The sequence below is a fragment of the Coniophora puteana genome (assembly GCF_000271625.1).
Source record: "Coniophora puteana RWD-64-598 SS2 unplaced genomic scaffold CONPUscaffold_1, whole genome shotgun sequence".
NCBI classification, from domain to species: domain Eukaryota; kingdom Fungi; phylum Basidiomycota; class Agaricomycetes; order Boletales; family Coniophoraceae; genus Coniophora; species Coniophora puteana.
The window spans coordinates 3,051,917-3,076,192 of NW_006913053.1; the positions used below are offsets into that span (position 1 = coordinate 3,051,917).

The 24,276-nt window shown below is 49.4% G+C and overlaps 9 protein-coding genes across 9 annotated transcripts; 1 reads left to right on the forward strand and 8 right to left on the reverse strand.

The window, feature by feature from the left end:
* Positions 1-34: 34 nt before the first annotated feature.
* On the reverse strand, positions 35-3,930 carry CONPUDRAFT_134290 (U3 small nucleolar RNA-associated protein; the record flags this gene model as incomplete). Its single annotated transcript, XM_007765407.1, has 7 exons — positions 35-193; positions 248-1,490; positions 1,543-1,679; positions 1,732-2,749; positions 2,798-3,651; positions 3,700-3,847; positions 3,893-3,930. 6 exons carry the CDS (start codon positions 3,928-3,930, stop codon positions 908-910), a joined length of 2,778 nt encoding a protein of 925 aa, XP_007763597.1. The 3' UTR covers positions 35-193; positions 248-907.
* Positions 3,931-4,054: 124 nt separating this feature from the next.
* Positions 4,055-5,631, reverse strand: CONPUDRAFT_134291 (uncharacterized protein). The gene is made up of 3 exons (XM_007765408.1): positions 5,554-5,631; positions 5,164-5,500; positions 4,055-5,104 (listed from the first exon to the last, which is right to left on the reverse strand). Exons 1-3 carry the CDS (start codon positions 5,610-5,612, stop codon positions 4,286-4,288), a joined length of 1,215 nt encoding a protein of 404 aa, XP_007763598.1. The 5' UTR covers positions 5,613-5,631; the 3' UTR covers positions 4,055-4,285.
* A 91-nt stretch (positions 5,632-5,722) lies between these two features.
* Positions 5,723-9,922, reverse strand: CONPUDRAFT_79155 (uncharacterized protein). Its single transcript, XM_007764629.1, has 25 exons — positions 9,803-9,922; positions 9,665-9,754; positions 9,595-9,609; positions 9,361-9,548; positions 9,146-9,296; positions 8,870-9,097; positions 8,749-8,819; positions 8,616-8,698; positions 8,363-8,563; positions 8,305-8,313; positions 8,053-8,252; positions 7,926-8,000; positions 7,848-7,877; positions 7,785-7,801; positions 7,609-7,730; positions 7,536-7,555; positions 7,425-7,483; positions 7,276-7,375; positions 6,986-7,214; positions 6,917-6,934; positions 6,768-6,868; positions 6,644-6,716; positions 6,561-6,580; positions 6,442-6,515; positions 5,723-6,392 (listed from the first exon to the last, which is right to left on the reverse strand). The coding sequence occupies exons 1-25, from the start codon at positions 9,888-9,890 to the stop codon at positions 5,919-5,921; spliced, it is 2,736 nt and encodes a 911-aa protein (XP_007762819.1). The 5' UTR covers positions 9,891-9,922; the 3' UTR covers positions 5,723-5,918.
* A 315-nt stretch (positions 9,923-10,237) lies between these two features.
* CONPUDRAFT_96048 (NIPSNAP-domain-containing protein) lies at positions 10,238-11,768 on the reverse strand. The gene is made up of 9 exons (XM_007765409.1): positions 11,612-11,768; positions 11,457-11,559; positions 11,362-11,407; positions 11,216-11,310; positions 11,087-11,154; positions 10,852-11,021; positions 10,691-10,792; positions 10,569-10,641; positions 10,238-10,510 (listed from the first exon to the last, which is right to left on the reverse strand). The coding sequence occupies exons 1-9, from the start codon at positions 11,684-11,686 to the stop codon at positions 10,442-10,444; spliced, it is 801 nt and encodes a 266-aa protein (XP_007763599.1). The 5' UTR covers positions 11,687-11,768; the 3' UTR covers positions 10,238-10,441.
* A 123-nt stretch (positions 11,769-11,891) lies between these two features.
* CONPUDRAFT_115881 (uncharacterized protein) lies at positions 11,892-13,873 on the reverse strand (the record flags this gene model as incomplete). Its single annotated transcript, XM_007765410.1, has 6 exons — positions 11,892-12,192; positions 12,246-12,397; positions 12,450-12,756; positions 12,816-13,196; positions 13,251-13,373; positions 13,466-13,873. 6 exons carry the CDS (start codon positions 13,871-13,873, stop codon positions 11,986-11,988), a joined length of 1,578 nt encoding a protein of 525 aa, XP_007763600.1. The 3' UTR covers positions 11,892-11,985.
* Positions 13,874-13,952: 79 nt separating this feature from the next.
* CONPUDRAFT_96052 (20S proteasome subunit beta 3) lies at positions 13,953-14,934 on the reverse strand. The gene is made up of 5 exons (XM_007765411.1): positions 14,861-14,934; positions 14,686-14,805; positions 14,575-14,639; positions 14,134-14,523; positions 13,953-14,080 (listed from the first exon to the last, which is right to left on the reverse strand). Exons 1-5 carry the CDS (start codon positions 14,861-14,863, stop codon positions 14,032-14,034), a joined length of 627 nt encoding a protein of 208 aa, XP_007763601.1. The 5' UTR covers positions 14,864-14,934; the 3' UTR covers positions 13,953-14,031.
* Positions 14,935-15,393: 459 nt separating this feature from the next.
* On the forward strand, positions 15,394-17,350 carry CONPUDRAFT_44257 (molybdenum cofactor biosynthesis prote; the record flags this gene model as incomplete). Its single annotated transcript, XM_007764243.1, has 8 exons — positions 15,394-15,463; positions 15,512-15,679; positions 15,727-15,847; positions 15,899-16,125; positions 16,174-16,397; positions 16,446-16,617; positions 16,703-16,722; positions 16,799-17,350. Coding segments are annotated over 8 exons (1,554 nt in total), but the record flags the coding sequence as incomplete, so codon positions are not given.
* A 1,335-nt stretch (positions 17,351-18,685) lies between these two features.
* Positions 18,686-20,709, reverse strand: CONPUDRAFT_134294 (uncharacterized protein). Its single transcript, XM_007765413.1, has 7 exons — positions 20,244-20,709; positions 20,147-20,190; positions 19,985-20,096; positions 19,576-19,935; positions 19,346-19,519; positions 19,130-19,294; positions 18,686-19,069 (listed from the first exon to the last, which is right to left on the reverse strand). Exons 1-7 carry the CDS (start codon positions 20,589-20,591, stop codon positions 18,800-18,802), a joined length of 1,473 nt encoding a protein of 490 aa, XP_007763603.1. The 5' UTR covers positions 20,592-20,709; the 3' UTR covers positions 18,686-18,799.
* A 308-nt stretch (positions 20,710-21,017) lies between these two features.
* Positions 21,018-24,126, reverse strand: CONPUDRAFT_46401 (mitochondrial carrier; the record flags this gene model as incomplete). The annotated part of the gene is made up of 17 exons (XM_007764400.1): positions 21,018-21,194; positions 21,337-21,443; positions 21,496-21,579; positions 21,636-21,670; positions 21,731-21,982; positions 22,036-22,061; positions 22,114-22,248; positions 22,304-22,430; positions 22,602-22,653; positions 22,708-23,006; positions 23,056-23,074; positions 23,130-23,250; positions 23,304-23,425; positions 23,477-23,529; positions 23,579-23,668; positions 23,724-23,927; positions 23,975-24,126. 17 exons carry the CDS (start codon positions 24,124-24,126, stop codon positions 21,018-21,020), a joined length of 2,055 nt encoding a protein of 684 aa, XP_007762590.1.
* Between the last annotated feature and the right edge of the window lie 150 nt (positions 24,127-24,276).

Genomic DNA, 24,276 nt, shown 5'->3' on the forward strand with positions numbered 1-24,276 from the left:
CAACCTGCCCTCGGGTCCTTGTCCCTATCTTCTACTATCCTACCAAACTGACAGGCTCGTCTCGTCTGCAAGTCGTTTGGGGTGGCACGATTCAATCTTGCAAGCTATCGACGTTGCGCGACTTCATGCAGAATGCGATAACGCTCTTCAACAAGCGCCAATGGCCGATTGGTCAGATGGACAAGCCTTCAAGGTGCGATTCTCTTCCGCAATTGATCTTCTTAGAGCTGACCTCAAGCTTGTCTAGATCCGCTTATCACTTGACGAGTCCGGCCGGTTCACATCCACCGCCCTCCCAGTCATCCCTCTAAGATCGAGAGACCCTACATCTCCCTCTTTCTTCAATCCAAAGACAGACTCTCATTCGCTCTACGGCCCGAGCCTGAGCCTATGCATTGACTCTCAGCCCTCTGTCAGTACAGGTGACATGAAAACAGCTGATCGAGCGCCATACAACCAAGCACGCGAGCGAGCAGGTATCCCGCCCGTCAATGCACCCAAAGACGTACGCGATTGCTATCCTTCAGATCATCCATACGATGTACTTCTTCATACAACTGAAGGACTCGTCTCCGAAACTTCTGTTTGCAACGTCGCGTTACATCGTCGAGGTCGTTGGGTTACCCCTTCGCTGTCCACAGGCTGCGTCGCAGGTGTTCTTCGACGGTGGCTCCTCGAACAGGGCCGCATTCACGAAGCTCAAAGTGAAGAAATCCGCGCCAAGGATCTACAGCCGAATGAATTTGTCCTTTTGTTCAACGGGGTTATTGGTTGTCAGCTGGGTCGTCTCAAAGATGGGCCGAGATGAGTAGGTCATGTCATTATTCAGAGCCATCATAGGTCCGCTTGCTATAATCTACTTTTACAATCTCTATCCGTTCTAAATATCAGTTCTTGACTTCTCTTGCTAGACCAAATCCATTGTATCATCAAAGTCGGGCGCATCGAGCAATCCGTCATCCATCTCGCTTAGGATGTAGTCCACAACAAAGCTCTCCTGAATGAGCCTGTCCATGCGATTCAGGTGGCGTTCCGTGTACGGAATCATACTCTCCACCAAGTCCTTGAGGCTCGTCCCCTCCTTGGACATGGTAGCGTAACTCGGCGCATCGAAGGGTGCTTCGGGGCTCACTGGCTGTGCGCTGTTATCATACGCCCCTAGGATGTCTTCCGCAGAGCGTAGCTTCATGATGGCGTATAGGACGGTTTGGGCCACTCCACTGGTTTTGGCGTTGGTGTTCCAGTCGCGCACGAACCTCAAGAGCACGCCGAGGTCTTGCGAAGAAAGGGTACGGATGACCTGATCGACGCTTGCGTTCCCGGTTACGGAAGGTGGCGGCGTGAATACTGTCTCCTCATTTCCAGCGGCGGAAGCTGCCCGAACTTTCTTGAAAAGGGACAGAAGTCGACCCGGTTGCTGCATAGCCAGAGCCAGTTCTATAGCTCGACGATAATCATGAAGGGCCAGATAATTTTGAAAGTCTTGTTCCCTAACGTAGATCGTTCAGTATACAACAGCTTCTGTGTTAGAAAGAAACCAACTTCTCTATTTCCTCCATGCGTTTGGCTTCTTTTGCCTGGTCTTGCTCTTCTGTACAATCTTCCCAGAAAGTAACAACTGAGTCCGCAGCGGCGGAGAGGATTGTTCGTTCATCAGCGCTGATAGCCAGTGCCCACACCTGGACTAGGTGAGTGTCAGAGTTCTCTGAAATAGTTTAGTGGCCACTTTACCTTATCTTCGTGATTATCCAGCGTAGTAGTGCAGTCTTCCTCTCTGACGCTCCACAACTTGACAAGACCATCGGATGCACTACTGACGAGTTGCATCCCATAGTTCATGAAGTCAACCCGTAATACAGAGTTTGTATGCCCCTCAAATGTTTTGACACATGAAAAGTCCTCCAAGCTCCATAACTTGACAGTTTTGTCGCCACTTCCAGTAGCAAGGACACGCTCTGCACGGCTGAACTTGACACTCCATACTCCTCGCCTGTGTCCTTTACAGGTTCCCAGAAGCTTGATTTCTCCCCGTGAAGGCTTGCCGGAAGAGCCTGGGGCAAAATCAATTTCGTAAATCTTCGCCGTCTTGTCCTGTGAGCCAGACGCAAGTAACTTATCGTTAGGTGATATATCGAGAGAGTTAATATCTTTGTCGTGCGCTTTTTGTGTCGTTAAGCTCTTGCACCGGCTTACTTCTTCGCTCCCAGAAGCGACACTTGAGAGGTCCCACAACTTGATTGTCCGGTCCTGGCTGCCCGTGAGCATGAAAGAGGGAGGAGCCCGTCCGTCATGTTCTGGACCTCTCGACACTGCAATGGCGCCAATGCTCTCAGCATGTCCTTCACAGACCGCTGCGCACTTCCAAGAGTACTCTTGGGTACTAGTATTCGGATGAGGGAGCCATACTCTAGCTGTTCGGTCCTTGCTCCCGCTAGCCAAGAGGTTGCCCGATGAGCTACGGGCCAAAGATAGCACAATCTCTGAATGACCCTCTAACAAGCAAGCATTCAATCCATTTCGCGAGTAGACACGGATGAGAGAAGAGTTCGTCGCCAGAGCTATATGGGAATCAGTGCTGATTTTGCCTGATGTTTCGTCATCCTGGAAAGACGGCGATAGGAAGACAGCGTCCACAATCTCGTCGTTGAAACCTATGAGCTGGCAAGTAAGGGTGCGAGAAGCCAGAGAGTAGAAGAGGAAATTTTGGTCGGCATGGAGGGAGACCACCGTAGACGTTGACGGCAAGAAGCTATCCTCTGACGTCAGCGCGAGTGCTTCCAAGCAAGCAAATACCTACAATGCTTCAACGATCTGCCGCTGTTCTTCTTGACCATCCGCAGACTCAACTTCGTCGCCAAGACTGTATAAAGCAGCCCCTTGCTCACAATCCCATACCTTGATAACGCCCTTTTCGCCTGCAGTGAGGCACTGCAAACCTTTTAGTCCCTCGTTCGCACCCAACTCTTGCCGATCAGGGTTAACGATGAAGAGGCCTTCTATCCGTTCGAGCGCTGGAATTGTCTTCACCAGTACAGGAGAGAGCTTCTGCTCCGTCTGCGTCCGTTTGCTTTTGCTCGTGTTTTTACCTGAGTCACTTTGGGATAAAAGGTCCCAGATCAAGACCACAGAGTCTCGGCCACCACTGAGTAGCCATCTGCCATCGGAAGTGACGTCGAGACCGCGAGGTACGGAGACATGACCTTCAAGTACGGCCGTCGGACGGGAGTCCGCCTGCTTGCCGGTGGCTGAGAGATCGAAGATACGAATCCGGGTGTCTACGCAGCCGGTGATTAACTGCAAAGTACGAGGCCGGTTGAGGGAGGATAGATCCCTTGGGAAGTTGAAGCGTAGCGCGCTAACAACACCTCCGTGTCCCTTGAAAACATGCGTCACGTATCCTCGTACAATATCCCATACTTTGACCACACCGTCCGCAGAGCCAGAGGCTAAATAAGTAGATGTCGGGTCTGCGGCACAAACGTGTACAGGAGCGTCGTGAGCTCGAGCGATCACTCTGATCGGGGAGACGCGCTTTGAGGAAGAGGCTGCTGCGGTTGGTAGTTCGTATATTCGCAAAGAGGGTATAGAGGTGAACAGGACCAAATGGGAACTTGACGGTGTGACGCAGAGCGAAGTGATTGTTTGGGTATCCTGGATGGTTGTTTAGATTCGTTCAGTGAATATGCGGTGGAGACTCACCCCCTCAAAGCGACATATCTCCGTTCCGCTGCGTACATCTGTAAGAAGAGCTTCCTCTCCTACACAAGTTATGATCCTTGCGCCATCCGAAAGAACAGCCGCCGCGCCAGATGTGTGTAAAGGTGCAATGACATGCCTCTTCTGATAGCTACACCAGTCAGTGAGTTTGAACGAACATCAGAGGGTAGCAAACCTTGTTTTGAGCTTTGGACGCGCACTGACGGCGACCATCGCGGTTGTGCTGAGAGCAGAGCCGCTGAGGACAAATTTGTAGTCAACCGCCTCGAGCACAATTAGCCCCTATCTGGACGAACTTGCCGCTTCGATCCGCTCGTTGGGAGGCCAAGTAGCTCTCGCTTAAGCATAGACTTTAATCAATATCCGGCAACAGGTTTGAGAGCGAGATGAGAAGCTAATGAATTATTGTACGATTACTAGTATAGTATCATGAAACGTCCACGTCGTCTGTGAAGTCCAAGTGCATCCATAATGCCTACCTGGATACACTTCAAGTTTCTCTGGCAGTCTGCAGTGTCAGCCCGATGTGTGAATCCTGAGTCTCCCTTCTCAGCCCGTGTACGGGTGCTCAGGTATCGGAGTCAAAGCTAGTACCACGCCGCTGTTGTCTGAGTTCTAACAGGGCCTCTTCGACTTGGCGGCGTAGGCGGCTTTCTTCGTCCACAATTCTCTCTGCTTCCTTCCTCTTCCTTCCTTCATCTTCTAGCATAGCCTCCACTGTTCTGAGATTTGCCTTTACCCTTGTCGCTTCGGCTTGCGCCTCAGCCAGTTGATCAGATATCCTTAACGAGACCGCGATGGCGTCCGAGAGCTGACGCCGTAGCCCCGACATCTCAATCTGCAGTCGTTCTATCGTGGAATCGTCCGGACCGCGAGTGACAGGATATGGGTTCGTTGTCGAGATCCGAGGCAGCGGCGACGCCAAGGGATGCACAACGGGATTTAATCCAAACATCCGAACTCCTGACGTCGATGACAGGTGACTAGGTGGGACAGCCATGTCCTCTTCGCTCTCGTAGTCATCAGAAGTGGTAGGCTCTGGATCGCTGTCAATTGCACTAGCCTTTGGGTCCGTCTCCGATTGCAGCGACAAGACTTCCTGAGCAGCGGATTTGAGTTCTGACGGAGGCTGAGACCCCTCGGGTGGATCAGTCTCCATATCGTTCGAGGTCTCCACTGTTTTTCGCGGTCTCCCTCGTTTCTTTGGAGGTGATGACGTTGCTCCATTCTCCTTGCCCTTATTCGGGCGTCCGCGTTTTCTAGGTCGTTTCGTACCTGGAGGTGCAGAAAGGTTCACGGTCCAGTAAGAGCCAAAACCAGGATCGGTCACCGGTCGAGGCTGACGTTCAAACAGCCTGTTCAAAGAAAGATGGTGTCGCACAGATTGCTTGGGACAGAAGTAAGCATTGACTTACGGTGAATGAGCGCCTTCTATCTAGCACTCACCTTCCACGTGGGACCAGCTGTTCTGAAGTAAAGATACTTTTGCTCCATGGCCGCATATATTTCGCGGATCGTCAGACGTTGTCGAGGGCTACCCAAAATAGCACATCTGAGGATAACAGGTAGTGTGTGTTGAGGACGTCCGTCAGTATCAGGCAGACAATCCAGAGTGTCAGGACAATGGGGATGAGGTTCATGTTCCGAGTCTCTGTAAGGGCCGTCCTGTTCTTTGTTAGTGAAAGCGCGGGAGCTTTCTCCATTTGAACGCGGTGATGCTACACTGGAGCCAGAAGCTGGTGACGAGGGGTCGCTTGAAACCAGCGGCGAGCCCTGCGGTGGCCTTGTGGAAAGAGGTTGAGTCTCAGGGCGTAAATGAAACCAAACACGACCCACCGCCGGAGGGCGCTGCGATGGTGGTCTTCGGGATTGAGGATGCTACGAAGGCTGGACATGGCTGATGTTGGGGAATGGAGAGAACGAAAAGGGGCATCGAACGGTCTACTGATTGTCACCTCGAATCCGGGCGACAATCCTCGATATACAGAGTTAAACAACGTTTTGTGGGTCCACAACAAGTTACATAAGCATAATAAGGGGTACACAAGAACTCTAAATTAGGTCGTATTACATTAAACCACCAAGTGGGAAGCGCCGGAAAGCGCCGGAAAGCGCCCATGCAGCCGCGTTCACACTCAAAAACCTGCCAAAAAGATAGAACAATGCTACATGATAGAGACGCGCAAAACTACACACGGATTTTATAAGACACCCGTGTATGTGTAAGGAAAGTTAGTATCCAAGTTCCAGTTATGAGAACCAGGAGGTTGGAAGCTGGCAATGGAGCCCTGGCTCATTTGATTCATCTGGGCAGGGCCAGGAGAACCAACGAAAGGCTGATTAGATGCTACATCGTTCCTCGGCCACCACTCGTATCCAGGATAGTATGACGTCGAAGGTTCAATCCCAGGAATGTCAAGCCCTAGCATGTGAGCCATCATACGTGTGCTGATGTCTTGGATACCGTTAGGCCCCTCTTGGATGGGGGCTTTCCGTTCCGAATCTCCAAATGCCTCCCGCTGAAGGAAGTCTGAACTTTTCTCGTTGCCGAAGGCGTCAGCTGCAGGCCTTTTGGAGCGTTCGGTACCGGGTGTGAAGTTCGACAGATTTCCATCAAAATGAACCTTTGCGCCGTGGAGTAAGTCCCATGCTCGGGCGGCACTTGGCCAGGTGTTCTAGGAGAACAATGTTAGGACGAGTCAACAATTTGCATTGACACCTTACTTGAAGATGTCGAAGACCGGTCAGTACTTGTTGCAAGCCTATATAGGCCTGGACATTTGAAGGACGTAAAGTCACTATATAGTGGTTAGAAGACGCTAGAGAAGAAGAGAAAAGCGTACAAGTAACGATATGCATAATGCTGAATATATGTAGATACTTCTTAGTATACGTGATACACTTGTGGATTCAGAACGTAACGTACCCTGCAGCTAAGAGATGGGGGGTAAGGAAAGGAGATCCATTCTTGAGATCGAAATTTTCGTGACAAGTGGTGGCTTATACGTCGTTTGAGAGGCACTCATCAAGAAGAAGAACAGAGAATTTACCTATAGTGCTGATATACGTCGCAGCGCGCTGGCATAAGTCGAAGGCTTTTAACGGCCCTGTATCGGATCCAACCGATGGGTTGCGGAAAATGCCGTCGGACCTGTAGAACGAATGAGATGCTGTGTCTATGCGTGACTTTGTACAATACATTTTCCAGTTTGGAAGGCTGGAGAAAGTGGTCAGCGATTGCAAGACAATCAATTTTTCTGAAACGTACAAGGCTCTATGCAATAGCAGTACAGTCCACCAGTAACCTATGTGAAGATACAATACAGGCCAGGCAGGCATGTTCCTTTTGCTTGAGGGGTCGTATCTAAGATTGTCAGCGAGTGACATGTACCAATGGTCGAGGCGACTCTCTAATGACTTCAACACGTGTTGCCGAGGGGTACGCGATGTGAATCGAACCGGATACACGAGGTCAACGACAGCGCCGATGATAACCGCTATAACACAGTATGAAATGAGCGAAGTAGCGCGAGTTGGTAATAAAAACCGAAGGCATACATAGTGATGCTTCTGCCTGAATGCAACTCATGACTACTGATGTCGGAGGTGAACGCCAGCCTACTTCAAGCTGATGTTCATTCTCAATCGAATCATCGCCCTAGAAGTCGACATGACCATACTGTCATGGTGAAGCACTACCAACTTACCTCGTCCACCTCTGGTAAAAGCGTATCGAAATCGTTTTCTCGAATACACACGGGACGGCCTGGGAATGAGAGGTCACTTAAGCTGTTTACTTTCATTCACGACAGACTTACCCATATAGACGGAGCCATATCTGAGGGGATAGTTTATCAACAATAGTCTTTGCACCACAGGATACAGACTTACTTGTCAGCCATGATACATGCCCACCATATTTGTTTACGAGCCTGATTCTCCTCTGGAGTGAAAATATTGATTCCGCTAACCTGCCAGCTATCGGAGGCTCGATTGAGACCTAGATCATGAGCCTGGGAAGCCGGTTGAACAGCTGCCTATAACCATTCGCAGGAAATGGTACACACCATCCTCATGGCCATTCCTACACAATGTAAGTTGACAGTAGAAATATCAGCGCCTGTACTCACCGAGGTACAACCATCCTTGCTCCAGCGACCCTAATATACCATTGGTACTCGTGCGAGACAGAAGATGAACGTATCTACCTGAAGCAAACTCCCGTAATCCAAGGAGCAACAATGATTGACAGGTAGACGTCCTACTGCTGTGAATTAACGTAGCTTGATAATTCTGAGTTTTTCGGTCAGATCTTATTAAGAAGAAGCGACTTACCAACCAAATCTCGTGCCGCAATATGATAGCTTCGATCGGACTCCCACGGCTTCTCGGGCAAATGTGATCCATTGTCATCTGAGTACTGGTCCGCCATGGCAAAGATTGATAGAAGCAAAAGTTTCGTCACTGCCTGGGAGGACTCGCTTCTTAATGAAGAAGGTGACTCCCTGAACGCCTCTGGTGTACAAGGGTGGCTGCTATACAGAAGGATTAAGGGTATTAAACATTATCGATAACATGTTTCACTACCTTTGTTTACTGCCCAGGGGTTAGCAACCATGAGCAAATCGACATGTCATGCACTCACATTCTATTGTACTCCCGTAGGAATTGACGCTTGTGAATCACGGGAAATACAGGATGGACAAAAGCGAAGTACTGTCCAATCAGGCGATCTTGAACTTCAGTGGGAGGCAACTTTATGGAAGACGCAATGTCAGGTGAAGTGGGCTCAGGCCGTGGAGGCCTTGGCTTATTGGAAGGCCAAAACCGCATCATTGGAAGGCGCCTTAGCAGGTTCCAGTGAGCTATAAGGAATCTGTGAAGCGCTGGAAACTAACCATATACCACCATCGTTTCTCCCGTCCATGCGATCGCTTATACTAAGCAGATGCAGGCCACTAGCTTTACCATGAAACCGCACCTGATGAACGGGTCAGCCAAATAATCGACGCTGGGATTTATCACGCTAACTTCTTGATTTTCATCTAAAGATAGTTGTCCAACCATGTCACTCGGATCTGCGCCATCATCTCCTCCAGCATCTAGTCATCCTTTTAGCGAAACGAAATCAAAGATAGCAACGCCTACTCACCGGATAAAGGATCCATGGTGTACATTTCGCCCCAATCCGGCAGCGTCGAGTGATCGGTGGACGATGAATCCTCATAGCGGCGCCTTTGGGTTGCTGGGACTTCTCCGCTGAAGTCCTGGGAGCGGTGCCTACCAGGAAAGACCTGTTGACCCCTTCTATCCGAACCGAGCACGCGAGTGGACAAACTGTCTTGCCATTCAGGGGTTGGCATTGTCGACAACGTGTTGTCTGGATAGATGTTCACTATGGAAGTTTCAGAAAACTTCACAAGCCTACCTCTGGATGAAGAAACCATTTCTCTCGATATACGCGACTGTCGGCGGGAGCGGGCGCTGTCACGAGCAGAAGCTTCATTACTTCGAAAAATAGACGCAAAGAAATCTTCTTTGGTGGCGCCAGCTGGGTTCGCGAGCCTGCCGGTTGGCCCCTAAAGTTCATGAGCAACGACAATCCTCAAGCTCAAAAAGAGGAAGAGTAGATGAGGAACTTACGAATGGACCTGCATCAACCCTATTAAGAATCTCTCTTGCCAAATCATCCTGCCTCAGTTCGCTGAGAATATCCTGCACTCGACCATCTGGACTTGCTAGCACGGCACCCAACAGTGACTCGACTTGATGCCATCTTTGCTCTATGGCTTGGATGTATCCTTTGGGGGGACCGCGTTTGTAGCTTGGTCCTGTAAACCTTTAGTGCTCGTACTGGTCAACAGCTTGGCAACCTACCAAGGAATGTGCAAGCTGTGTGCGTCACTCGTTACGTTGTAATGTAGACCTAACCTCAAGAGCAACGTACCTGTTCCTCCAAGTGCACAGCTCTTACAAAGGCCAGATGAGGACGGGGACGGTTCACACTTGCTCTTCGTCTTCCTGCATTGATCGCAGGCTGGAGATACATTAGCACTAGACCGAAGACAGATAAAGAGGTAAATACCTCTGCTGCTTCGTTTGCGAGCCGTTTGCGAGTCCTGGTTGGCGTCGTCGTCGGAGGGATCAGAGTCATTCCATTGGTTAGTGGCCATGATGGTTGGGGGAGAAGATGTTGATTTACTTGAAGGAAACCGAGGGGACTGCTGATGAAATGTACCCGCTATTCGCACGGCCGCGGCGACGAGAAGCAGCCCCCTATATAACCTGCTTGTCAGCGTGACGATCGCGTTAGCACAAGAGCCTAAATATGGAGCAGGCCGGTAAGTTTAGCGAGAAGAGGTCGGATATGGTCGGAGAGGGCCGTAAAAGTATATCTCGGCCCGCAACTCACTCACTCATGACATGGCCATGACAGCCCATGATGGCATGATGTCTGACCATCCCTGTTTTCAGGTCCCTCTCTTCCAATCTTGCCGCTCGCATGACACAAGGAACGCCATGCCAGTGCCACACCGTCGGTGATAAAAAGTCCTATTGACCATCAAAGTAAATAACGTTTGAGGACTAAGAGTGGACTAAGCAAAGCCTGCAGGTCTAGTTTATGGCCATTCCACATGTTCGGTGCCGGTATACGTATGATATAGTCATACAGCATTGAGATCCGCGGCCGTTCTGGCATGGGTCATACACGTAAATATCCACCCTACTTCAGAGGGCTGTAAGGCAGAGGCAGCATAATGAACGAATCCATCTCCGTGGCAAGTTGTGCGGTCTGTATTTACAGGGCCATCGTCAGTAGTCGTACTGCGGCGGGTTGCAGGCAAACGCACCTTTGACACAGTCTCCGCCCATCCGTCAATCTTCCATGCTGTTTCGCGCATCTCCTTTCTTGCCTCCAGCGACCTGAACCAACTGAGTCATGCATGATTTAATGATGAACGTTAATGCTCACGGATATTGCCACATATGGTGAACCTGATGCAATCTCCCAACCTGAGAGAACCACGCGCCAACCGGTGCGACAAATTTGCGTCTAGCTTCGATGCCTTTCCTCCTGTTATCACAAATGACAGCCATGAGATTTGAGCTGTGCCATGCAGATTGTGACAATACCATGCATTCTCCCACTCCAGCAGAGTACCAGGTTTAAGTTGGTAGCTCCTGAGTTCAAATACGCCGCCCTGAGCATGCGGAGGCGCAGTGGGGAAGAAAGCAAATTCTTGCGTCAATTGCGACGTGCGAGAAGTGACATGAGGTAAGATCGCTTTATACGCTTTTGCATGCTGCCGAGCTAAGGCATTAAAACGGGCAACGAAGGAGCTCGAGGAACATTCATAGCGAAACATACCTCGGAGTTTCGGATGAGATCAGTGGTCTTATCAAAACCAGCGTAGTTCTCATACTCCAAAACATGAACTGATACCGGGTTCTAGGAATAAGAAGATGCACAATGGCAGAATGAGGCTTGAAATGATACCAAAAGTGTCCTGGTCTCCAACGACAGTCTCCCAGCTACCCGTTAGCTTCACGTGCAGTTCGGGATCGTCTTTGAGAGCGGTGTAGTATTTCTCGCTGCGATTCATCATGAGTGGGAATCCTGGAAGCTTGTTGAGTCAGACTCACGCGGCACCTTTGTATTCGTCGATGGCATCGGGCTTAACCTTGTGTACTACAAGAAGCTGAGTCCCGTCCACATACAACATAAGAAATCTCCAGACCTTCGAACCCATGGACGTACTTTCCTCGAGCCACGAGCCTGGAGTGTTGAAGGACTTCTATGTCTCCAGCCTCCTTAGCTTCAGGAGATCCATGAAGAAGAGACTGCCAACAAAGCCTGAATATCATTTCTCCTGCAACTATGTTAGAAAGATACCTGGACGGAGATGCTCCGGCGAGCGCCTTGAGCAGTTATATTCTGGAGGCGCCGTCTTGCGATGGAAGATAGCATTGTTATGAGCACGGAGGAGTAGAGAGGAGAGCAGTCACGACTGAGTGCAAGTCAGTATGGCTGGCCACGGCCACTGTGCGGGGTTGTTCGCGGCGTTCACCGTGTGACATAAGCAGCAGAGCATCAAATTCCGCAAAGGCCGCTGCTCCGAATTGGCCGGATACTTTAGAGCTCGTTAGGATGACCATTGATTGAAACGACGTAGGAAAAATCCAAGAACCAGAGCTCGTTATATGTTCGTAAGGATGTATATAAAGGATATCTCTCCGGAGCACGTATGTAGAAGACACCAGCTAAATTTATGCTGGCTTCACACCGTCACGCAACCACATTTCATGGACGCACCAGGGGAAATCTATGTTTCTACCCAACGTTGTTCGAATGAAGCGTATAGATCGATCCTCCACTGTCAAGACAGCTGAACACTCATTCAGACGATAATTCACTTTCGTAGATTGAAGATCCATGGGTACTTCCTCACATTCGACCATGGAATTTACCGAGACCTACTCGTGGAACTCAGTACTTCAGATGAGAATGACGACGAATGCGTACGCACCCATTCATGCCCGTCCACGGAAACATCAAATATAGAGAACTCGAGGATAGGTTCGCCCGCAGATGGTATGAGCCACACAAGATCCACCACACCCTTTGGCCACGTAGTACTCGATAGCAGATCCAGTTGCATAAAGTCGCCTGCCGTCGCATCTACCATCAATGTAAGCATGTATCAAAGTGGTCCATAATAGACGAATATTACTTTGAGAACCGCAGAATGACGTTTGCGGTCGACCATCAACCGCAAACGACAGCGGGTGATTGTAAAAATGTGAAGTATCTTGCTCAGTCAGATTTCTGAGCGAATATTCTTCCTGCAGAAGCATGTCTTTTGCATGTCTTGCACCTTGGTGCAGCCTAGGCGGTAGCACCTGGATATTTGTCTCCAACAGGCAAGACGACCATAGACATGGTGCCTTGAGCAAGTCCTCAGCTGAAGCCCAAGTAACGGATTCCAAGTCCACCGTGCCCGTGTCGAGTAGGGTATCAAGGTATGCACATGCGCTTGCCTTACGACCAGCTGCGGTTAGATGACCGACCTTATAGCTAGGCGCTCTCAATCACTCACAATGTGTCGTTTGTTGCGTTCGTCGCCTTCCTGACCTGCTGTGAAGGGCTTGCCTCCGCCGAGTTCAATGCCATGATCAAACCACGTCTCGGCGACAACGTTGTTCACAATGGAAAAATAGTTATCCGCCATTTTCATTACTTCGTCGGATGGCTTCAAACTATGCATGGTGGCCAAGAATTTGTTCACTAACGACTTGTGCACCATAACACCATGTCCAAGCCATGCAAAAGACGTGTGCACTTTATCTGCCACAACTGTTTTCAGCCAACTGGACAAATATTCGTGGGGTGGGAGCAGATAGATCGCCGAGTCGTCCTTCGCAAGGGCGCGAGTGCGAAGAGCTTGTATAACCTCTGGCAAAATGATGTAATCATCATCCTAGAAACATCATTGAGAACTTATATCAAGGGTCTTACTCAAGGAGGACTAGACCTGCAAGAAGCATAAAGGAGTGTTTGCTTCTGAGCACGCAAGGAAGCGAGCTTGAAAGAAGACATTTTCAGGAGAGTTATGAACACGTAGCTTGCCAGGAGCGCACTGAGCTTCTTGAAATGTCTATCGTAGAATACTTAGTCATTGCCTTTGATGTGACTTAGTACACCTACAGAATGAGACAAAGGAGCAGGACTATTATTCCATACTACAACCTCAGCTACCGCGTCAGAGAGCCAAGGATCACATAAAAGAGATACAATGAGCTTGACATTCTCTAAGCGAGCCCAGTTCAAGACGATTGCTGTAACATCGGGAGATGTGACATAGCCAGAGGGTAGTCTGAGCTGAGGGCGCAACGTGGTGTTACTCTCGGGCGAAAGATTGTTTCGCGGTTTCGTATATGTTGTTACAAATGATCTGGAAAGGCCGAGTAGATCATTCCAGGAAGGTCCCCCAGGCGCAAATGCGCTACGGTTCCGCGGGAGAGCAGAATTAGCTGCAGGCCGTTCCGTAGCCCAGAAGTAAGCTAACACTAGCAGTGCAAAGGAAACGGCGAAGACGGAAAACCTGTAGATGTTTTTATAGGGAGAACGCGAGGGTTGGCCCGGACCTAAGGCCATCATGGGTCAAGCTCGAAGAACCTGAGGGGTAAGTATTTTGGACATGCTGACGCCGATAGCCGACAATTCACACGAACGAGCAACCTCTTGAAGTCATTAGGTATGCGGTACATGCAACATCGTATAGAAGGTTTGTATAATACAGAGATTGCGAGACTTTAATCCATTCTACCCTTCAGAGTGCGGCTGATGATTTTGTCCTTCGTCCTGATGTCCATTGCATCAGGCAGAGTTGCACGTTAACAGCGAAAAGCACTCACAGGACATGGACGACTGCTCCCCAGCCTGAGTAAGCATCTCTGTCTACGGCATTGAGAAGAGTTTGAGAGATGGTCTCGAAGAGATCTTCAGGCTCGAGGTCTGGTTCCCACAAACCCTCAGCCAAACCAAACAGCTTTGAACTTGCAGTACCCGACACCACGAAGTCTTTGGCAAAGTTGATGCATCCGATCAGATCAGTGGCAGCTATGAATGGCTTGAGGCCCCCTGATGGAGTCTTTGATAGTCCAGCAACGACGGGTTCAATGAAGTATGGGCCAAAGCGGTGTTCATATAGCGTGGAGGAGACAAGGTGAGCAAACGTTTCAGGTTCAATCTCTCTTTCTTCCTTGATCGTGTACATGTTGACCCGATAACGGAAGCGTTCGCGCCTGGTGTGAGAGATCAGGACAAGAGAGACGTGTATATCGAACTGAACTCACAATGTTATCACGTCCGTCCCTAAGCCAGCCAGTCCAACATAGATCCGATCCGTTACTGGAAATACCTACCATAGTGAGTCCGCGATCTTTGTGAGGACTAAATGTAGTTACCTTTTGGAAGTTGGATGAGATGCCCAGGGCCTGGTTTCCTAGCCGCAGGTCCGAAGCAATGGCGACACAGTCCTTCCCCACCATGGCTATGACGGAGCCACCGTTATATTCCATGATAGACTGTGTCAATTATTCAGGGTCTGGATCGCCTTTAGATAATTCGGAGCTATCTTACCATGCTGGGCAGATATGAAGGGAAGGGAGAGTGGTAGGGAGGAAGTCTGAAGAGATGTGATACGCGCTTGCGCGTTCTTCGAGTTATGGATGCCCGGACTGACGCGTCGAACACTGAACAGTTACGGAAACCTAACCTTAGTTCCGGGTCTGTTGTAGCTGAGTAACAGACTCCTTCAATTGAATGTCTGTCATGGCCCAATCGTAGGTCCTGAGATAATGGGTTATAAGTGGTTCAGTACGTTCGGACCTTCAGCCCCTCTTTGATCTTTTGACAGCAGCTAACCATACTCCGAATTAACATGCAGCCCAGTTCCCGCACCTTGTTGCTTACGCCCCGTGGTCCTCTGGTAAACCGACCACATAATATTGTGCAGCGAATCACACACTGCAGAAGAGTTCAAGGAGTATCAGCGGTCAGAGAGAGAGCACGGGTAACTCACCCGCATCGCATGGTTGGGGTCAAGCTGAACGAGGGTCGCATGACAGAACAAAGTCGCTGAGATTGATACTCAACGCCCATTCTCCCCCGCCTTGATCGATACTTTTAACAGGCAGCATGACTATCTTCGTATCTCCCTGACGGAAAAGTGCAACCTTCGCTGTACGTTGGACAGTTAAAGTTTGCGAATATTGTTCAACCTTCTATCAGGCTTCTATTGCATGCCGAGCGAAGGAGTAGACCTTTCCCCTAAAGATCACATCCTAACCGATGACGAAGTTTTGCATCTTGCTACCTTGTTTGTCAAGAGTGGTGTCACGAAGATTCGCTTGACCGGAGGAGAGCCAACAGTTAGGAAAGGGATTGACGTTCTAATTGGTACTTATCATTCAATCTGCGATCTATCTGGTTCACAGTCTTCCCAGAACGACTCAACGCCTTGCGTGGGTTTGGTCTAAAGTCCATTGGCATGACTTCGAATGGGTTGGCATTGCATCGACGGCTACCTAAACTCGTCGATAATGGATTGACACATTTAAACCTAAGGTTGCGAATTCGCATGATAGGATTATTTATCCAAGCTGACTCGCACTATAGCCTAGATACTCTTGATCCATTCAAGTTCGCCCTGATCACACGACGCGATGGGCACGAAGCAGTGTTGAGGTCACTTGAAACGGCGTTGTCATTGCCTGGGCTACAATCAGTCAAACTCAATATGGTTGTCATCAAAGGAAAGAACGACATGGAAGTGCACGACTTCGTTGAGTTGACGAAGGAAAGAAATATGTCGATACGATTTATAGAATTTATGCCTTTTACTGGTGAGTTACCTCTAGCTGATCTTAGCACCACTGACAACACGTCGATAGGTAACAAATGGGACCGAAGCAAAATGCTATCATCATCAAAGATCTTCGATGCCATTCACCATAAGCATCCAAACATCGTCAGGTTGTCGGATGAGCTCAACGACACTGCCAGAACATGGCAGATCCCAGGATACCGAGGTAGTATTGGTTTCATCAGCAGCATGTCGGACCATTTCTGTAGTTCTTGTAATCGACTTCGTCTCACTGCGGACGGGCAAATAAAGGTAAGGGTCTCTCTATACGTGATAGTCAACTAATATACCCCGACATAGGTCTGTTTGTTTGACAACAAAGAGATATCCCTCCGTGACCGCATACGAAACGGAGCTACGGACCAAGAACTACTGTCGCTCATTGACATGGCAGTGAAGGGAAAGAAAGAGAAGCATGCTGGAATGGACGTACTCAGCACTTCAGCTAACCGCCCAATGATATTGATAGGAGGTTGAGTGTTCTTAGTTGGTAGTGGATATCACATCGCATGCGAGTTTTCTCATAGACATCTTCAACAGGTTTTCTGCCTCGAAAGCGTCGTCCAGCCTCGCCACTGTTGACTCCACTTCTTTCCACGCCCCCTGCTCCCTCTATGGCCGTCCAACGCCGATGGAGCAGTTCCAAATCTCAGCATCCACCCCAGTCGCTGACTCATATTGACTCGTCTGGACGGCCGTCTATGGTGAACGTGGGAGCAAAGGAAGTAACGAAACGGGTGGCCGTAGCTTCTGGGCGGATCTATGTGCCCAAGAAAGCCTATGATCTTGTATCGCATGACCCGTCAGTATCTGCACGCGATGATGCTGCCAGCGCCAAAGCTCGTCGTAAAGGGGATGTTCTCAGCGTTGCTCAGCTCGCCGCTATTATGGGTTGCAAACGCACCTCAGATCTGATTCCGCTCGCTCACCCGCTGTCGCTGTCTCATGTTGCTGTAGAGCTGAGGCCGGAAATTCTCCAAGAAGGCCTCAGTTCTCGATCACAATTTTGTATAACTTGCATGGCAACAGTGGAAACAGATGGCAAGACTGGTGTTGAAATGGAGGCATTGACTGCTGTCTCGACGGGACTGCTAACTATATGGGATATGCTAAAGGCAGTTGCAGGCAAGGAAATGGTGATAGGCGATATCATGGTCAACGCCAAAACAGGAGGCAAAAGCGGAGACTTCCAACGAAGCCCATAACAGTGAACTTAAGTACGGGCAGAATTATGCATAGTTAGATTGTACAACAATTAGACTGTACAACAAATAAGTTACGTTATTAATATTAATCACCCGGACAAAAACAAGATGTCTCAGCGCATTAAATCAAAATGGATCCGTGAAATACTAACTGTTTCTTCCATGATGCGAATGACATGCCTTGAGCAAGAGCTTAGTTTGCCACGAATCTTTCGATATTTACTGCTTCTTTGACCTCCGCTTCGATTAGTTGGCTAGTCACCTTGCCCTGGAGGTCCGAGTGATATAAGTGATAAGACGTCTCCGTACACCATAACGCGAACGTTTGATGGCTGAAGAGATGCTTCTCACATTCTGAACTCGGCATATGGTAGGGATAGCGGTAAGGCTCCAAGGCTCATGCCGATAGGGGTTTGTGCTTTCAGGCGCCTTCCATCTTGTGGCACAATTATGTGCATAAGAATCAAAGGAGGGGTAAGATATGACATTCAAGGACATACTGATCTCTTTCGATGTACACGATGTTGGCAGATCCGAGAAGATCGTTCTTCCCAAACACCTGGAGTACCTGGTCTTCAACTGCGACACAATCCTGTCATATTTTTTAAATTGAGATCGGCCATGGTGTCCCGACATGCACTGGGGAAGAGGGCATACTGGACACCACATCCTGCCACTGACAATAGAAGAGTAAAAGATAAGAAAACGTGGCTGATCAATGCCTTCGGTCGCCTTTAGAATATTGGTTGCTTCATCCAGGGAGGCGGATGTGAGGATCGCGGTGTTGGACATATTGTGGGCTGCCGGGGCAGGTTGAAGTCGGCGGGACTCGAAAGAGATGATCGACGCCAGCTCGACGGGAATGGTGCTAGTCAGAACGAGCTTTAATTTTGAAGACACATTAACTTGAACGCGGAAACGTTGGCCCAACTTGAAGGGGGCACTGCATGGTTGGTTACAATAACTTTCAGAATGATCGTCGACACATAGCTGTCGCTCTTATGTTGCCGTGCATATCAATTCCATGTTCATCATGATGTCACCACAATGTTGTGAAAGTCCAACGTTCAACGTCCGAGCTCGTCCGAGTTGGCGCTCTTTAAGCCGGGGTCACTAATACACTCAGAGGTTCACTAGTCACTTGCGGCACACCAAGGGAGGCGTGTGGATCAGCCAAGTATAACATTCATGTTGTCAAGGAGCTGTTAAATACAAAAGCCGACTGGTTTCTGGGTCCTTAAGATTGAAGACATAACATCGCATTGGCCACCAGAAAAAACACGACGAACCAGCGGCACATTCACCGGTAAACAGAAAGAAATGTGACAAAAAAGGGGGTGCCAAGAAATGTCCAATGTCAGGAATTTAAAGAGCTCGCGCCAGTGTTAGGGAGAGTATAAATTTATTGAAAAATCCGAGCCGTCCAACTTCAAATCACAAAATGATGCTTCACCAGCTCGAAGAGCCCCAGCTTCCCGAGTTCCAAGAACCATCGTTTGTGGGTTTGCTTGCTGGCACGGTACTTGCCCAAGAGTTCCAGGTCGGATCAGCGGAGGCAGTCGCCCAAGTGTTCCACGAGTCTGCACTCGACGCATCCCACGTAGCTATCGGCGAGCTCGCCCATGTATTCCAGGTATTGTACGGCGACGAGGAACTGGTTGTGGTAGTTGTATAGGTGTTCCAACTGCCACCACTAGTCAGAGACCAATAGGACTGACACTGGTGAAGATAGTAGTGTGAATTCGCGTGTCATGATCATAATAAGCGTGAACTACTTACCTTCCAGAGGCAGGTCGCTAGACTTGTTTCGAATATGGTTTGGGTGGCAGTGGCGGTCTCAGTCTCCGTCTTGGTGTCAGTCAAGGTCTCGAGATAGGTAACCGTCTGCGTGTAGGTCACGTCCGACGTCACAGTCGAAGTCAAGGTCTGCTCGATGGTTGACGTCTGTCGGAAGTCATTCATTTTTAGGCACGAACATACTGGGAAAGGACATACATCGTCGATGGTCTTAGTCTCAATCCAAGTAGACGTGAATGTTGTCGGCATCACCACCGTAGTAGTATCAGTCTTGGTCACGAAGTCCGTGGCAGTCTCGGTACGGGTTGCGGTCGAGATGTATGTGACATTGTCTATTATAGTCGCGGTTTGAGTGAGGAGATCTGTTATCGTCTGGAAGACATTACGAATTTGATCAGTGTGTCGATAGGTTCCAATATGATGCTCACGTTATCAATCACTCGGGTGCTAACAACAAGACTAGTGTAAGTAGTGGGCTCTAAGATTGTGGTGGCTTCCGTCTTGGTAATGAAATCGGTGGAGGTTTGCTTGATGGTTTCCGTCGCCGTCTCCGTGTCAGTAGCAGTTTCAGTAGCAGTCAAAAGCTGTGTTGCCGTGACAGTGTCGGTGGCCGTAAGCGTGTGCTCCTGTGTGATGGTCTGATCGATGATTTCCGTAGACGTCCAGATTCGCGTAGTGGGCATAAGCACGGTAGATGTGAAGACATCAGTCTTCGTCAACACCTCTGTGTCTGTCGCAGTTGCTGTCTCGGTTTGAGTCTGATATATAGTAGCTGTAGAAGTTTGTGTCTGAAAAACGGTTTAACACATTCAGCAATATAGCAGACTGATTACTCACTTCGGTGTACGTCTGAGTCACCGTCGAAAAAGATGTCTCCGTCTTAGTCTCCGTGACAGTACTAGTAGACCCATAGGTACTGCAATCGGAAGAACCGTAACCGTAACCGCCGCTGTCAAACTCTGAGAAATCCACGCGAAGTTTAATGAAGGCATCGCCTACTTGTGGTTAATAATAATTGTTTCGTAGCAACCTTCCGTGGACCACTTTCCCAAAGGTTAACGTGATGTTGACGTCGGTGTGAAAGCTGGGGACTTACCCAAGAAACAGGCTTACACGAACCGTCAGAAGCCTTCGTATAACCGTACCCACAGGCCATACTGCTGTAGCCACCTGACATGAACGACGAGTAGGGCATCATCGACCAGCTCCCATCAGAGGACGGCGGTTCGGTATACTGCGAAGCCGAGGTTTGGGTTGTTGCAGAGGGAGCTGGAGTTTGAGCAGGCGCGGAGCTACCCCAAGACCCCGCTCCAGGCGATGCTGTTGCCCAGTAGGCCTCTTCGTACGCATGAACGCTGGCTGCCGGAATTAAGGACAACCCGTTGACACTCTGAGCCCCGGCGGCGGCAGCATAAGCAAGAACAATAGCAAAAATCCACTTCATGGCCAGCAGTGAGGCAGAGTGTTCGAAGCGGCGACCTGCGCGAGGTTAACAGAAAATAAATGAGGGGGCTGGCTGGCAGCGCAAAGAAAAGACAGGGAACGAAAAGAATGAGCGAAAACCTAGCTTATTGGTTAGTTGACAGTCGACAGCTGCTGGAAGGAGTTCATTTGCTTACGGGAACCCGAAAGACACCTGAGGAAAAGATTCTGTGTTTTGCCAGTAGACCTCTCCTACTTATTTGAAGGTTTCTGTTCTCTTGATTCTCACCAATGCTTCTTGAAATGACGTAAATAGGTGCTCTCACACCGAGGAGTCGCCCTAGCAATGGTCGCATACACGACCAATCACTAGGTACCTTCGGCTCGCAAAGCAGACGAATCATGAAGCATCAAGTGCAAACTGTATATTGAACTGTTCCTGACATTATCAAGCCGACTTAACAGACAACGATGGGATTGAGACCGGCTGGGGGCGACGCCCGAAGTCACCATGAACATCCAATAGAATCTTGAGGGCGTTGCGAGCCCGAATTCTAGATAAATCATCCTGCTTCGAGGTCGTAAGCGCCGTCTTGACTTCGTGCGACTTCTCTGCCCACGGGTACTGCCACGGAGCAAAATAACGTAAGTGTCAAGTTGCGAAATTTGATGAAATGGAATGCAATACTCACAGGTAACCACTGTGCGGAGAATGGGACGAGAGCAACCAATGAGTACATTCAACGTGCCGTGGACGGTCTACGTACCTTGTGCATGTATTCGTAGGCAAGCAGTGTAAAGCCGAATTGAGGGCTGCTACGAACGATACGTGCCGGTCCGCCCTTGAACAATGCCTTGAAGCCTTCTTCACGGTCTGCACAGACGCCGCCTAAGTATCGTAAGAGCCCAATGGAGACAGAGCTTACAAATCCTGACGAATGCATCGGTCAAACCCTTGTAATTCGTCTGGCCCTGGCGCGCCTCAACTTGGAGTCGGGTCTTGACAACATCTGTGGGGCTTGTTCAGACATTTTGCAAAGCCATGGGTGCGTGAGTATGAACATACCTGCCGGCGTTGTCAGGTAGGCAGCAGGCATACCCCTGTCGTACACCAAGCCCGATAAGCCCGATGGGAAACGAAAGGCTGATATTTTCACTCACGCAATCGCTGCAGATCCCAAAGTCTCCAGGAACGACAACTCCTTCCCACGGTAGCCTTCCTTGAAAATGTCTTTCTTCAGGTGCCAGTACGCGGGGAAGTAGATTGCGGAGAAAGGAATATCGCGCAACAAACACGCGCTCGCTCCTTTGTACAAGCCAAGTATGCCAAGCTGCCGGACAATGTGAACCGCACCCTTAGGCGCCGCGCCCTCAAGTTTGGCTGCTTCTCCTTGAATTTGCAGCCGAATCTTGCTAAGGAAACGTGAACGATTAAACCTCGCACATATGGACGTCGGAGAACTTACACAATTTCCAAGGGATTTGTGAAGACCTGATATCTGTGATTAATGCGTAATCACGAGCGGGGCTGATCATGTACTTACGACTTGACATCCACCGGCCATACCACCAGCAAATAACTCCCAACTCAGCTTGATGCGACCCGTGTCCGGGTCGGTTGCACGACGTCGGACGAGATCGTTGACTGTTAATTTTATGGCTTTCTCAGGAGCAACACCCTGATGCGGATCAGTCAGCGACTTCAGTGATTACGTTAACGGTACAAGGGCTTACGATGAGCTGAGGACCGAGACCACGATAGAATCCTAGGAAACCTTCATTGCGAAGAATTTTCTGGGCGCAATCTATACTGTTCTTATACAACATTTGACCAACAACGGTGCTCCTCTGGTTTTGCATTCTGTACGTTATGAGGTTAAAATGCCTTTCATACAGGAGAAAACAACTTCGTACCTAGTCTACAGAAAACACGGAAACGCTGAATGTGAGCGCGAACAGCCTTACACGTCGCCAGGCGTACCTTAACTGTAGATAGGTCAGGCAAATAATGATGCAAAGAAAGGGCTCTAACATACCCATGTCTATAGGGTATACGATCGTAGCACCGAACGCTCCGGCAAAACCTGATTATTTGACTTCAGATAGGTATCCTATTATTGTTGAGTGGGTTTACTCACCGCCCTGAACAAAGTTGTACGCTGATTCCAGAATTCCCTGGACAATCGATGTAGTCTTGGTTGTCTGTGTTTTGGTGTCATCGACATCATGAGGCGCTCTCCAACGTGGGTCCAATAACTGGGCAAAGTCAGGAAGAGCTAGTCTGGGCAGACCACTACCACGACCAGCGAAGTGGAAAATGATCGACGCCTCCATTGGTGTGAAGAGCGAATAGCGGGAGCTAGCAGCCGAATGGTTCAGGAAATCCGATTGATCTATGCGACCGTCCTTGCTTTTAGCCACCGCCTCCCTGATAATTCTGAAAACAATCTTAGCTTGGTCGTGCATATAGGTGATGACCGTCGTACCGCTCAACCATATCCATTTCTAGAATAGTCACATCCCTGAGTCAGCCTGGATATTTCAAAAGATAGTAACCCACCTCTAATAACATTATGGAATGCTACAACTTCGGAGTAAGATATCCGCCCGCCAGGTGACAAGGTACATAAAGTAGGAAGGCGCTCCATGACTGCGTCAGACAGCTTGTGTCCCGCAATTTCCTAGTTCACAGACAATTTAGCACAAGCGTATTCCCTCGTACGTAGATGTTTACCGTGATGATTTGCTTGAACTGGTCGGGCCTGATGAAACCATCCTGATCGGTGTCCAGGTGCTTGAAGGCCTGACGTAAACGCTCTCCCTGGAGGCCCTTCATCAACTGCGTGAACTCATTGTCTAGTGGTATCTGTCAGGGTCTGCAGCTCCGAAGACAGACGGGGGACGCACATCCAAGGACGTGTGTTCCATTCTTTCGACCCAAATATAACTTAACCCAATCGCTACAAGCAATTTCAGCTCTATTTCGGCAGAACGTAAAGCCAGACGTACCAATCAAAGTCAAAGGGTATCGCAGAAGATCCAACATTAGCCAAGAACACTTGTTTAAACTCATTGAAGTCAATTGTTCCTGAGTTGTCTCTATTTGCATGGTGTCGCGTGAGCAGGGCTGAGGCTTCGGTGAGGACGTACTCACACATCAAAGTACTGGAACGCGATCCAGTAGTCCGCGTCGGGCCGCTTGAGAAGAGTCTCAAAGACGGTGAAATCATCCCAGGAGACCAAGCCACGCCTCGATGCGTCGGCTACTCGGAAAAGGACAGAGAATTGAGCCCTATCTATCTTTGTCAAGTCCCCCTTTGGTGCAATCGCATTGACAAAGTTCTCTACGTCAAGATACCTGAACAATGTCAGTGGCTGTACACAACAGGCTACACGAAGGTTTACTTCTCGCCATCCGCGACAGTCTTGGCGTTGCTGTCAAAAACTCTCCTCCATCGCCTCAGCTCGCTTTCTGGTGCTGATACGGCGTTGCGAACCGTGCTGATAGCAGAGCTGGTGAGAGACGTTGAATTTTGCGGAGAGCCGGAGGTAGACATAGTTTGGGGGTCTGTCTAATGGGAAATTATAAGAGAGAGGTGTATGGGTATGTCTAAGGATGCCCTATGGCAGTTACAGAGACCACCAGGGAAACTGCAGGGAGTTAAGTGCGGCCGACAGTCAAGGAGCGAATCGAAATTTGCAGACGC